The 12601-nt window shown below is 37.1% G+C and overlaps 4 protein-coding genes across 4 annotated transcripts in view; all 4 read right to left on the bottom strand.

Moving 5' to 3' along the window:
• Window positions 1-374: 374 nt before the first annotated feature.
• On the bottom strand, window positions 375-1580 carry LOC112083132. The gene is made up of 3 exons (XM_024150865.1): window positions 1063-1580; window positions 645-972; window positions 375-566 (listed from the first exon to the last, which is right to left on the bottom strand). The coding sequence occupies exons 1-3, from the start codon at window positions 1578-1580 to the stop codon at window positions 375-377; spliced, it is 1038 nt and encodes a 345-aa protein (XP_024006633.1).
• A 3039-nt stretch (window positions 1581-4619) lies between these two features.
• LOC18011031 (aspartic proteinase Asp1) lies at window positions 4620-7207 on the bottom strand. Its single transcript, XM_006393680.2, has 8 exons — window positions 6935-7207; window positions 6211-6328; window positions 5900-6126; window positions 5581-5808; window positions 5372-5510; window positions 5091-5288; window positions 4942-5014; window positions 4620-4854 (listed from the first exon to the last, which is right to left on the bottom strand). The coding sequence occupies exons 1-8, from the start codon at window positions 7090-7092 to the stop codon at window positions 4760-4762; spliced, it is 1236 nt and encodes a 411-aa protein (XP_006393742.1). The 5' UTR covers window positions 7093-7207; the 3' UTR covers window positions 4620-4759.
• A 1998-nt stretch (window positions 7208-9205) lies between these two features.
• Window positions 9206-9556, bottom strand: LOC112083131. Its single transcript, XM_024150864.1, has one exon. The coding sequence runs from the start codon at window positions 9554-9556 to the stop codon at window positions 9206-9208; it is 351 nt and encodes a 116-aa protein (XP_024006632.1).
• A 1595-nt stretch (window positions 9557-11151) lies between these two features.
• LOC112083130 overlaps window positions 11152-12601 on the bottom strand; it is a 3877-nt gene continuing 2427 nt past the window's right edge. The window contains exons 3-7 of the mRNA XM_024150863.1: window positions 12406-12597; window positions 12200-12329; window positions 11823-12122; window positions 11531-11740; window positions 11152-11445 (exon numbers count right to left, since the gene is read on the bottom strand). Of these exons, the coding sequence (XP_024006631.1) occupies window positions 11152-11445; window positions 11531-11740; window positions 11823-12122; window positions 12200-12329; window positions 12406-12597 (1126 nt within the window). The remainder of the gene's footprint in view (window positions 11446-11530; window positions 11741-11822; window positions 12123-12199; window positions 12330-12405; window positions 12598-12601) is intronic.

Below are 12601 nucleotides of genomic sequence, written 5' to 3'. Positions count from 1 at the left end.
GCAAATAAAAACACAATGATAAAGCTTCCAAGAACTCCCTTACAAAATATGACCAAAGTTTAACACCAACCATAAAGACAACTAGCATGACCAAAGTTTGAACACGAAAATACCAAAACCAAACAAAACAAAAGCCATAACACCAAACACCATACCCAAGCATTCTTCCCTGAACATTGTTTAGACACCAAAGACAATAACAAGCAAAAGAAAAGCAACTACTTGCGTGAACTTGGTCCTTGTGATGAGCTTCCACCTACCTCTCTTGCATTTTGACCAAAGCATTCAAATACCCAATTTGTATAAGGGCACATGAAGACACCTACACCTCTTGGGACTTTCACCTTCTTACGGGCTTGTCATCTTCCAGGAGGTCAACCACGACGGCCACGTCCATGGCCAGGAGGTGCTGTAGAAGAAGATGAAGCCGCTGTTGCTGGTGCAGGTGCAGTTGAGGGAGCCACGGTGGAGGATTGTGATTGAGGTGTAGATAGTGGAACAGAAGGCTGTGACTGAGGTGTAGTAGTGGTGTGTTTTTTCCTTGGCCGAGGATTAGATACACCATCCTATGACAAAATATGAGATTGTCAAAACAAAACAAGAATATCTTACAAATGTATTATAGAGGGAAGAGATACACTTACATCTATCTTCCGAGGTCTTCCACGCTTGCGAGTTGGTCCTTGAACCACAAAAGTTGGATTTTTGCAACCCAGTTGGTTATGTCCCACCTGCTTGCAGTTTCCACATGTCATTCTTCTGACATGTCTGGTGACTCGGTTTGGCTTGGAAGGAGACTCATGTGCAGATTTGATCCTCTTTTTCTTAGGTCTTCCTGGCATCTTCCTGAAACCGGGAACTCCAATTGGTTCCTTGTGAGTCTTCTCCCAATATAGCTCTCTATTAACAGGTTTTATGTTTTTTTGGTAGGTTGCTATCCAAACTTCAGTCTTGTAGTAGTTATCAACATGGCTGCAATACAAGGGTTGTGAAAATAAAACCTGATCAACTCAAAGCAAAAACATAAACACGGTAAAAGGATAAAATGGTTGTAACACTTACTTTTCTGGTTGTTGGTGGTTTTCGTTGATGACTCTTATGACGTGTGAACATGGAATGTCAGTCAGGTCCCAATCTCTGCAAACACAATGACAAAGACGAAGAGATACCTCATAGCTGCAACCATACAACAAAACCTCAAACAAGTTGTCTGAACTAGTAAGTACAGAAAAATCCTTGCTATCCTCTCTATTTGCTTCTAATATATCGCTGATCTTGTGTGGAAAAGCTATTATGCATGCCTTAGCTTTCTTCAACCTGTGTGCAATACGAGACATAGCCTGACTCCTTATTGTCTCCAGCATATTTATCAGAGGCAGCTCTTTTGCTCCTTTGATTGTCCTATTGAAGCTTTCAGACAAGCTGTTGCACACATTAGCAGACCTTGCATTTCTACTGAAGAAAGCAAGACACCAAGTCTTCGGTTCCTTAGCTAGCAAATCGGCATGTGCTGCTGGACCGTGTGCTCTGAGCTCATCCATGCGCATTTGGTACTCTCCCACTGATTTGCTGTATGCCATATTCTAGAAAAAAGGCTTGTAATCCACATCACTGTACTTCTTTTTCCAGTTCGCATAGACATGCTTTGCACAATTTCTATGCTCAGCATTCAGAAGAATAGTAGCAAGAACTACTTGAAGACCCTGCGAAACACATATACCATTCGTTAGACTTTAAAAACACATATAGCATTCATTAGACCCAATAGAAACACATATACCTTTTGTTTGTCAGATATGAATGTATATCCATCTCCCACACCCAAGTCTAAATCGACATGCAACCTCTTGATAAACCAATCCCAAGACTCCTTGTTCTCGCCTCTAACAATTGCCCAAGCAATAGGATAAATCTTATTTTCAGCATCCCTACCAACAGCAGCTATTATCTCTCCCTTCAACTCCCATTTTAAGAAGGCCTCATCCAACCCTATCAAAGGTCTACAGTTTTGCTTCCAACTTCTTCTCAACGGTTCAAAACAGACATAAAAGCTATCAAAAATCTGCTTTCCATCCTTTGTAACCGTAACAATCTCCGTACTCACTCCCTCGTTAGACCTAATCAACTCAGCTTCATAGTCCCATAACTTAGCAAATTGTTGTTTCTGGGTATCCAGAACCATATCCAATGCGATTCGCCTTGCTTTTCTGCATTTGAATATTGAAATTGAGACCTTGTACCTATGCATTAGCTCGTCTTTAATGTCATAACTCCTTATATCTGGTCGTCTTCTTGCTTCTTCTTTGAAAAGCTTCGCAATAGTGCCTTGTTTCAGCATCCTTACTCTTCCCGTGGGCAAATGACAGTGTTTATCTTCGAAGACTTTGACTATCCACTTCCGTATAGGCTTCTCCATCGCACAATATATTCTCCAATTGCATTTATTTTTAGTGCATATGGCTGCGTACCTTTGAGAGTTCCACTTATTCAACTTCACATCATATTGGGTTTTTAAAACATACCTCAGAAGTTGATCCTTGAACTCTTCACCATTGTTAAAGGTTTGCATCAGCCATAAGTATGGGGGCTGATCATAATCAGCCTTACTCTTTACTTTAAACCTCCTTCCACGATCATCTGTGTTCTTCCAATTAGCATATTCTTCATCAGTGTCTTCCGGAGAATCTGGGTATTCACCTTCTCGCCTTTGTTTCTCACCTTCAATATCACTATCCACAGCTTCGTCATCTGCATTATTCTGAGTAGGTGCACCACGAACTACGGGAGGAGGCTCATTTTTAAGTGCAGCAAACATATTGTCAAACCGTGGGTCAGAATCTCCTTCGCCTAAGATCTGATTCTCATCTTCAGATGGTACTCCACTCGCTTCTTCTCTAAATTCCACTATTGCACCTTCTTCCCGTCTCTGTTCTTCTTCCTTTTCTTCCTCCCTGTTTTCAACATCACTTTCATCACTTTCAGACTCTCTCTCCTCGTCATCGCTACTGCTACTGTTCTCATCATCGCCATTCTCACCATCGTCATCTTCCTCTCTATCCTCTTCATCGTTCTCTTCCTCTCTATCATCTTCATCACTTTCATCGTTTTCAGTAGCATCAAGAGGACCACCAGTAGTTCTCGACTCAACATCATCCCGCGATGGAATCCCACTATGTCCAATGTAGATGTGAACCTCTCCACATTCATTTGCTTCCGCCGCCATCTTCATAAGCTCCTGATCCTTATCCTCATACACACATCTTAGCTTCGACATATCCTCAGAAGGTAGTATGTACCATAATTTCACCACATCGCTCGCAGCTTCACGATTTGAACTGAAGTCTTCGAAAATGGAGAAAGTGAGCAAATCAGGATCTACCACCATATCAGGTTCCGTCAATCCTCCTTTATAGCACCACTGTTCACCTTCCTTTGACATTGACCCTCCATAGTGGATGTGGAGCTTGAGCTTGTCGTCGCCGTTACTACACGAACACAGGTATTTCTATTAGCAAATTACGACGAAAATTTAAACGAAATTAACAAAATGGTAAGGGAAACGACTCGATTTAGTGCAGATTATACCTCATGCCTCTTGATTTTCCTTTAATTCAGTCTCACGATCTCGATTTAGGGTTCATCTGTAAATTTGGGGATTTAAAGGTTTGCTTCTAATTTGGGGAATTAGTTTCGATTTGGGGCTTTTGATCGAATACTCGGGTTTACTTTAATCGGGTTTAGGAATCGGATTTGGGTTATTTAACTAATGCTAAACCACGTATAGTGACCATAGTTAGTTTCCTAACGTCGCTCTAATTTCCGTTTACTGTAGTTTCATATACGGTGTAAACTTAGTATACGGTAAACATTTGAGGATTTTTTCTGGGCAGAAAAAATACTTGAAGTTTTTTTCTGGGTAGTCATAAAATTGAGGATTTTATTATCTTATTGAAAATAAGTTAATGATTTTTATAGAATTTTTCCTTTTATAAAAAATTAGAGTATATGATCATCACTTTCGAAACAAGTAAAAAAACTCATTTTTAACATATTTCCGCCCGCACATAATGCACGCTACCACTTAGTTCCCAAAACAAAAAAGGTAAATAAAAGATTTTAGAGTTTTCGATTTTAATTAATTGCTTTTGATTTTTTTATTAGTTTTCAATTGTTTAAATTTAGTTTTTTTTTACTATGCAATTTCAGTTGTTCCGATTCAAGTTTTTTCCTTTTTGTATTTCTTTGCAAAAAAAAAACATCATTTTGACTTTTTTTGGGGTCTTCTTCTCCAAAACGATGTTATTTGATATTTTGTCCAACCGGAATATTGGCGTTTCTCTTTTTTAGAAATTCACAGGTTGACTAACAGAAAATGAGTTAAAATATGATTTGGCAAAAAAAAAAGAGAAAACTACTTAAGTTTTAATATTCATATTTTAGAAGTTCGGGTACTAATTTACACACTAAAATTTTTCAGGTACTTATTGGTTCCAATTGCTGCTGTTCAAGTACTAAATAGCCGCGTATCGTCAAGTTTTCTAAAATACAATGATTGAATGTAGAAACTGTTGGAACAATTTTTATAAAAATTTGTGGGCTTTCAGACTGAGTAGCGAAAACAAGAAAGATGGTTTTGATAAAAGACTAGAATTCAAGATTGTTTGGTCCAATCAGACAAACTTCTGGTAAATCTTCTATTTATGAATCCTAAATTTTGTATATGTAAAGAGTTATATAATGTGGTGAATCCTTTAATCTGTTATTTTTTGGGAAGCTTATCGCAATCTGCAGAAACCCATCCTATTTGTTGCTTCTCGTTGTCGTAGATTACCATAATCCCTTGCATAGATATATCTTCAGAAAACAAAATGAAAAAAATTAGTTGTAGCTAGGTCTGAGCATTCGAGTTTAAGATATCGTTTGCATGTTGCTAATTCTTACCTCCGATTACGTTGGAGTCTTGTAATCCTATTTCACTTCCATTTAGTATTCCCAAGCAGACGTTCCCAGTTTTCTGAACAAGACAATGGAAATTATTTTCTAAGTTTGAATATGACGAACGAATTTGTTAAGGTTTTATCATTTCTTACAGAGATGATGAGATAAGATTCAGGTGGGATCTGGAGCTGAGTGTTTCTTCTACTATTCATAAAGTTGATTGTTAAGGTCTTGAACAAGTTCTTGACCTCAAGAACAGATTTCAAAGGCTTAGCTCCTTTCCAGCAGATTGGTAAAGTCTTATCCTCTTTCGCATCCTTCAACGGTTTGCCTTTTAGTTCGTTTCCAATCTGAAACACGTGCAAAAACAAATTGCATTAAGCGACCATAAATACATACAATGCTCTTGAATACTTTGCTTTTCTTTAATTACCAGATTTACTATTGTTTGGTATGTCTTGCTGTTGAAATAAGTGTAGGAGCTTCCGGTGTCGAAGATGATTTTAAGGCCTTTTAATCCTGTTGGTTTTCCGTTGAAAAGTAGCTCGGCTGGTCCCGTCGTGTAGTGGTTTCTAAAGAGAAGATGAATCAGTACTAGTAGATAACAGTCTGAGGTAAATACGAAAAGAGAAAGTATTATACTCATGTGACATTAATGGTGTCCAGGATACACCACCGGAAGGAATGAGATTGTCTCCAAAGAACAAAAAGCCTCCACCATTAGAGCTTAAGCAATGTCCAATCACGTTTTTCGTTAGTCCGGCGGAGAAAAGCTGTGTCAAGACGCTGATTTTCCCTCTCCCAAGCCCCAAAACTCCCGCGGTCGCAGGGGGAGGATGTGCACTAGGGAAATTCTGGTCATAACCGCACCTACAAACACCAACATATTTCAAGAATGAACATTTACATCTCAAGATTTACATATTGACTAAATGAAAACAGAAATTCCTTAGTTGCTCACCCAAATGCTAAGCGGGGTTGCAAAGCCGAGCCGTTTATGAGCTTTAAAGGAAACTGATCAGTGACAAGCGCACCCATTGATGAACCTTGATCAGCATATTCAACGTCGTAATCGCATTGTTCTTTTGGGTTTGGGCAATGAGGCTTGTTAGGCCAGTGAAGAGCTGAGCAGATTGGGTCTGAACACGGGACAGTGTTTGCCTTAGGCTTGTACAGAAGTGAAGGATGCTAAAAAATAAACAAATATTTGATATGAATAAGAAGAGAACGAGTTTTCATTTTGAAAAGAGAATGAATCAAACGATACATTACCAAAGTGCAGCCAGTGCAAGGAGCATCGCATTGAATCCAAGTGAGATCGCTACCAGTATCAATATCAAAAGTAAATTTCTTTGGAGGACTTCCTATTTGAAGAGAGACGGAGTAATATCTGCAAATTCCAAATAAATAAAAAAATTAAATTTATAAAAGACTATAATCATCAAATATAAAATATAAATTAGATATATTACTATTCAACAATTAAGAAAACAAAATATAAAACAAGTCTAAATTAAATTGAAAAAAAAAAGTTCATTCTTTCAAAATCAAGAAAATACACAATTTTAGGTTTTAGGATTTGTTTAGAGTATAGTTTTTTGGGAGTTAGGCTTTAGGATTTTTCGGTTTGCTTAAATTTTAACGGTTTGGATTTCACTTTTGTATGGTTTTTATTTTGTCGTCTTTATTCACTAAAAGAGAAATGTTCAACGCCCATGTTCTGAACAGAGGAAAATCACCAAAAAACAGAGCAACGATAATGTTACCAAAATCCGGCTAAAGATCTTCTTCACCAAGATCTACAGAGTTTCTAGGGTTTAGGAATGAGTTTTAAATTCTTTAATAAATTTTGGAAAAAAAAGTATAACCTATTTTGTTAGTTTTTTAATAAATTATGGCTTATTTCCCGATTAATTATCCTAAATCTTGTGTGAAGTAAAGCTTGAAAGAAATGAGAAAAATAAAAAGAGATGAGAAGAGAAATCGATCTGTTTACCCGAGGGGGAAGACATTGCCGGAAAGAGGGAAGACGAGTGATGAAGGAGGAGGTTTGGAAGAGAGGGTACTTGAGAAGGTTTTGAAGATGGAACCTTGAATTGATTCCGGAACTATGATCAAGAACAAGATCAGAAGAAGAGATAATCTCGAATTCATATTTTTCTCTCTTTCTTGCTCAAGAAACAATCAACCTTCACAAACAAATAAAATAGTTGCAGAGAGAATATGGTAATAGAGAAAATGTAGATATATGCGTGTAACGATGAAACGATCAAGATCTCTGATATTTTTTAATAAAGAAAAATAACATGCATTAATGATACCCTTTGTATTAATAAAAAAAATTAGCCAAATTATTTTATTTATCAAAGAAAGAAAGAATCAATTTATTAAATTAATATGATAAATTTTATTAGTTAATGAAAAAAAATTGGTGCATTCTAATTAAAGTTTGCATCAAAATTTGGATGATTTTCCTTTTCTACACAATGAGTTATTTAATTAAGAATGGGAGCTTCGTAGAAAATATTGGAGAACCTTAAATGTTCATGGTCTCGGTCAATATACTAAAGAACAAAAATGTTATAAATTCTAATACACTAAAGAACAAAACAAAAAATAGCATACAATATTACAATAACCCTTTGTGTTAAAAATAAGAGCCAATTAAAAAAAAAAATGAGCTGTTACACTGCTAATAATTTTTTATATTTTCCCGAGTTTCATATTATTTTCTTGTTTGGACGAACTAATGCAATGAATTTGGTGTATACTGATTTTCCTTTTTGCCGAACAGTAAGTAATAAGTGTAAAAGAAAAAAAGTAATTAAGCAAAGAACCGAGAAGCTTCGTAGAAATTATTATGGGTGGACTTCAAACGCGGATTCGACGCGGTAACGTCTCCGCTGTGGCGCTGTGGGTTTGATGATTTTGACACTTATAATTAGAAAGATTAAACAATGAATATAAAATTATTGATATGGACCAAAGTTTCAATAACTATAGCTTCTAAAAAGAGTATCATTTTGGAGTTAAATTTTACATTTTCAATATTATTTGTTAAACAAAATTTATATTTATGCCAAACCAAACTCTTTATAGAATGGAGAAAGTCTATATTAGGAATAATCAAAACTGAAATCATTTATAAATAATAAGTTGAAAGTAGAGGACTTATTAAGTTATGTGTAAAGAAGTATCCAGCATACATGTTCAGCTTGATGAGAAACCATGAAATTACAAAGGTTGTACCTGTAAACCAACCCCCTTAAGCGAATTAGGCATAAGGAAAGAGCAATAGACCAGACCAATATAAAAAACCGAAGCTATCCCTCCTAAACAGTCATCTATAATCAAAGAATTTTTTTTTACAGCTTCTACTTCTGCTTCTATAAGATTTACAATATTTTCATAAAAAAAATTTAAAAACTCTTACTATTGCCAAAATGAGGAAATCGGTGTGTTTATCCATTCACAAAGATAATGTATATTATACAACATTCATGAGATCTGTATAGATATTCCCTAATTATGCTAATTATATCAGTGATCTAGGTGATTCCGTAAACTCTAATTACACAATCATATCTTCTCTAAGAGATATAGTCAATCGTAATACTCCTCCCTTAAACTGGAGTTTGGAGATTACAAATCCCAAGCTTGCCAAATACGTAACTAAATTGTTGTGAACCCAACGCTTTTCACATATGTCAGCAGGTTGTTCCCTCATTTTGACATACGATGTAGCTATAGTGCCATTTTTAATTACATTTCTTACATGATGACAATCTACCTCAATATATGTTTACTGTTTAGTCTGCTCATAAAAACCGGATTGTTAGCTGTATGAATAGATTTAGGGGGTGTTATTCAATTTAAAATATTTTTTTTAAGTTTTATAATTTTTGAGATTTAAAAGTTGAATCATTTTTATAGATTCATTTGTTTAGATTCTAAAATTTATGCAATATATATTGGATTTTGATTCTAAATAGTTACTCATAAAACTATATTGGAATTGATTTGAAAATGAGTTAATATATAAATATTTTAGAAGTCATTTAATTTTGAAAAATACTGGATTTTAATGAAATATTTGAAATCTTCACTGAATAATACCAGATTTTAAAATCTCTTAAAGATGATATACAATAAAAGTTATTGGATTTTAAAACTTTATTTAAAATCATTAGTTGAATAATAATAGATTAGTTAATTTTCTCGTGCCTAGCGCTGATATAATTTTTTTTTTGTCAACAACTTTAACTAACTAGAACGGTTCAGTTAGCCAAACCGGAGGTACCGAGTTTACATAGATGATTTCTTGAGGGTGGATCCGGGCATTCCTTGCCAGGTTGTCCGCCTTCGAATTCTTCGTGCGCGGGATATGTGTAAGGAGGAAGAAATTGAAGCTGTCCTTCATTCGTCCGATCTCCTCCAAATGTAAAGCGAAAGCTGGCCATTCGTCGGGTGTAGACACCATCTTCACCATCTCCGAACAGTCTGTTGCAAAAGCTACTTCCTTCTTCTGGTTGGGAATCATGCAATGCATCGCCCATATGAGGGCCTCTACTTCTGCATGAAGAGCCGAAAGACTCCGTCTTACTTTCTGTGCTCCCATTATTGTGTCCGTAATTCCTTCTTTAAAGTAATACCATCCTAGTCCTGCAAATGAGTCTGTATCTTTCCAAGAGCCATCTATATAACACCACCAGCCCTCATAAGTCGGGCATGGTAAACATTGAACATTGGAAATATTTGAGTTGGGCTGCTCGTGTGCCTCCTTTTGGGCCTCTTCCCACAGATTCGCCTCCGTTTCCGCTATTTTTAACGTGACCTGTGGATCAATATCTTTGTTCGAGTATACCTTTTCATTATGCGCCTTCCATATATACCATGATCAAAATTTGAATAAACCGATGATCCCGGGAATATCCCAGGGGGCGACGGAATTTGGGATAATGCCCATGTCTGTAAGGTCGGGGGACATTCAAACAGGACATGATTAATTGTTTCTTCCTTTGCTCCGCACCGTGCACATTGCGTGTCGCATTGTATTCCCCGAGTACGTAATCTAGCTGGTACTGAGAGACAGCCGGATAGAGCTTGCCAAATAAAATGCCGTATTTTGGGTGCACATTTTAATTTCCAAGCATATGCTTGTAGTGCTGTGATGTCTGGACCATAGGGATCCAACTGGGCGTCCTCGGGGATATCTTTTTCCGTCTTATATCCAGATTTAACCGTGTATCATCCGGATTTTGTAAAGTGCCACCCAAGCTGATCTGGCATGTATGATCTACTAGTAGGTATTCCCCGAATAATCTCTACATCCCCCGGATCAATGATCGCCGACAGTAATCCTAAATTCCATGATTTTGTCTCTGGATCAATCAGATGATTAACCATAAGGTTTGGGTAATAGTTAATACCCTTACAAGTGGCTGGTCTCGGGCGAGAGGAAGGTATCTAGGGGTCGTTCCAGACAGAGATTGAACATCCTGAACCCACGCTTTTAATTAGTCCTTTATTAACCAGAGCGCGAGCCGAGAGAATACTTCGCCATCCATACGATGGTGAGTAGGATTTCACTGGGTCCAAAGGACTTGTGTTCCAACACTACAAGAAAACATCCGCTTTTAGACGGTTATATCTGTCGGTAATCCGTCGCAAAAGGCTTTTCCAGACGGAATTCCGACAAAAACAGGTCGTCGGGATCATCTTGTCGGGAAAAAATATCCGTCGGAAATTCATCGGGTATTTCCGACGGAATACCGACGACTTCAATTACTCGACGAATTCCCGAGGACAAAACTTTTTCGACGGATTCCTGACGACGCAATTTTTCTGACGGATTCCCGAGGAAGCATTGTTCCGACGTATTCCCGACGGTTTCATAAACCAAGGAGTTTCCGATGGTTTTGATTTTGTCGGAGTTTCATTTCCGACGGAAACCCGACGAATATGACGATTTTTGTTTCCTGATGGATTTCCGACGGTCATCATTTCCCACGAATTTCCAACGGTCTTTTTTTGTTAGTACCGACGATTTTCCGACGGTAAAAGAAAAATTAAAAAAAAAAAATTAAAAACATTAATTCAGAGAAATAAAATTGTAAATTAAATATATATAAAACTGAAATTTATAAATATAATGAAAATATTTTAAATTTTTTTTAAAATTCAAATATTCATATAACAAAAAAAAACAATAATCTAGGTTTCTGGATTTTCCGTTCCCGAACTTCTGAATCCCGGGAAGTCAGGAAACCTCGCCTTCATCCAACTTGCCATGGTTGCGACTTCCGATCTGGTTGTAGTAAGCTCCGATTTGGTCGTAGTGAGCTCTTGTTGTGTTGCATCTAACTTGTGCTCCAAATCCGCTGCTTTTGCCTTGAGCTCTTCGTTTTGCTCGACGATATCTTCGGGATAAGAAGAAGAACCGAAAGATTCTTGACTTGAGACAACATTACCCAAACCACGTCGACGTCCTTTCTTCAACGGAAGCTCCTGCACAATTAAAACAATAAGTTGTTAATACCAACAGCAAATGTAGACAAAAAAAATTAAAGGTACACAAACCAAGAAAACTTACTTCGCGAACCAAACGGTTGATTTCCTCGCGCGACAAAATGACGGGAGATGAGGAGTCACCTTGTGACTGTTGACTACTCTCGATGGTCTGCGTCACCTTCTCATAAATTTCATTCATTAGAGGATCTTGAATCACATTGCTCCCCTTCTTTGTGTGCACCTTCTTCATCAACTGAAGATGATCTGGACGCACTCCTCCAGCCTCTCTAGTCTATTTAAAAAAAAACACTTAAATGTTATAATAAAAAGTGAACACGTATTGTAAAATCCCAAAAAAAATAAGAAAATTTTACCATTTGGTCTTCTTGACTCAAAAAGCTCGTCGATCCGGAGTTGTGAACATATTGCCCTTTGCCTTTTCGGTCACTCCTTTTGTTTGTGGAATTAGTCTTCGATTTCTTCTCCGTCTCGGGGTTTTCCCAATATGGGATGTAGAGTTTCCAGACAGTGGCATTCAACCCTTTCGGTTTGCCTTTCCCCTTCCTCCAATTCTGTTTCCACTCGTACATGTTTCTTGAGAATTGCGTAGCACACTCAGCAAGAAACAAGCCCTCCACAGTCTTTGTGCGGTTTGGATGCCATGTAAACTCTTGCTGAAAAAAAATAAATTTCTGAAATAATACTAATTTAAGAAAAAATTTGAGTATTGAATAAATTGTTTGAAACTTACCGCAAACTGTTTGAACCATATGTTTTTCTCTTCGATAGGGATGACAGAAAATGTCTTGTACGGTTTCTTAAGGAGTGAATGCAGCATTCTCAAAATGCACTTGCTAATCCCGTTGTTCGAATATCCAAACCTTTAAGAAAAAAAATCTTGTTATTTTTATAAACATATTATCAAAAGAATAAAAAGATGAAAAAATAATTTATTACCAAGTCGCATTTCCTCGCCGAAGTGGATCAAGCGGTGTGCATAACTCTCGTCCGGGCTCACCGAGTAAATTGTTAATACTCGTGTAGAATGCATCAGACGACGGAGGAGTATGAGAAGAACTCTCCAGAACCGCGGAAATCTCTGGGATATCATCCAACTCCGGAAACTCCGGATAATCATTAGACTCCGGGCTAG

This window comes from Eutrema salsugineum, unplaced genomic scaffold (genome assembly GCF_000478725.1).
Source record: "Eutrema salsugineum unplaced genomic scaffold, Eutsalg1_0 scaffold_7, whole genome shotgun sequence".
In the NCBI taxonomy this organism is placed as follows: Eukaryota; Viridiplantae; Streptophyta; class Magnoliopsida; order Brassicales; family Brassicaceae; genus Eutrema; species Eutrema salsugineum.
The sequence above is the reverse complement of the archived record's forward strand: the minus strand, read 5'-3'. Positions and strand labels throughout refer to the sequence as shown.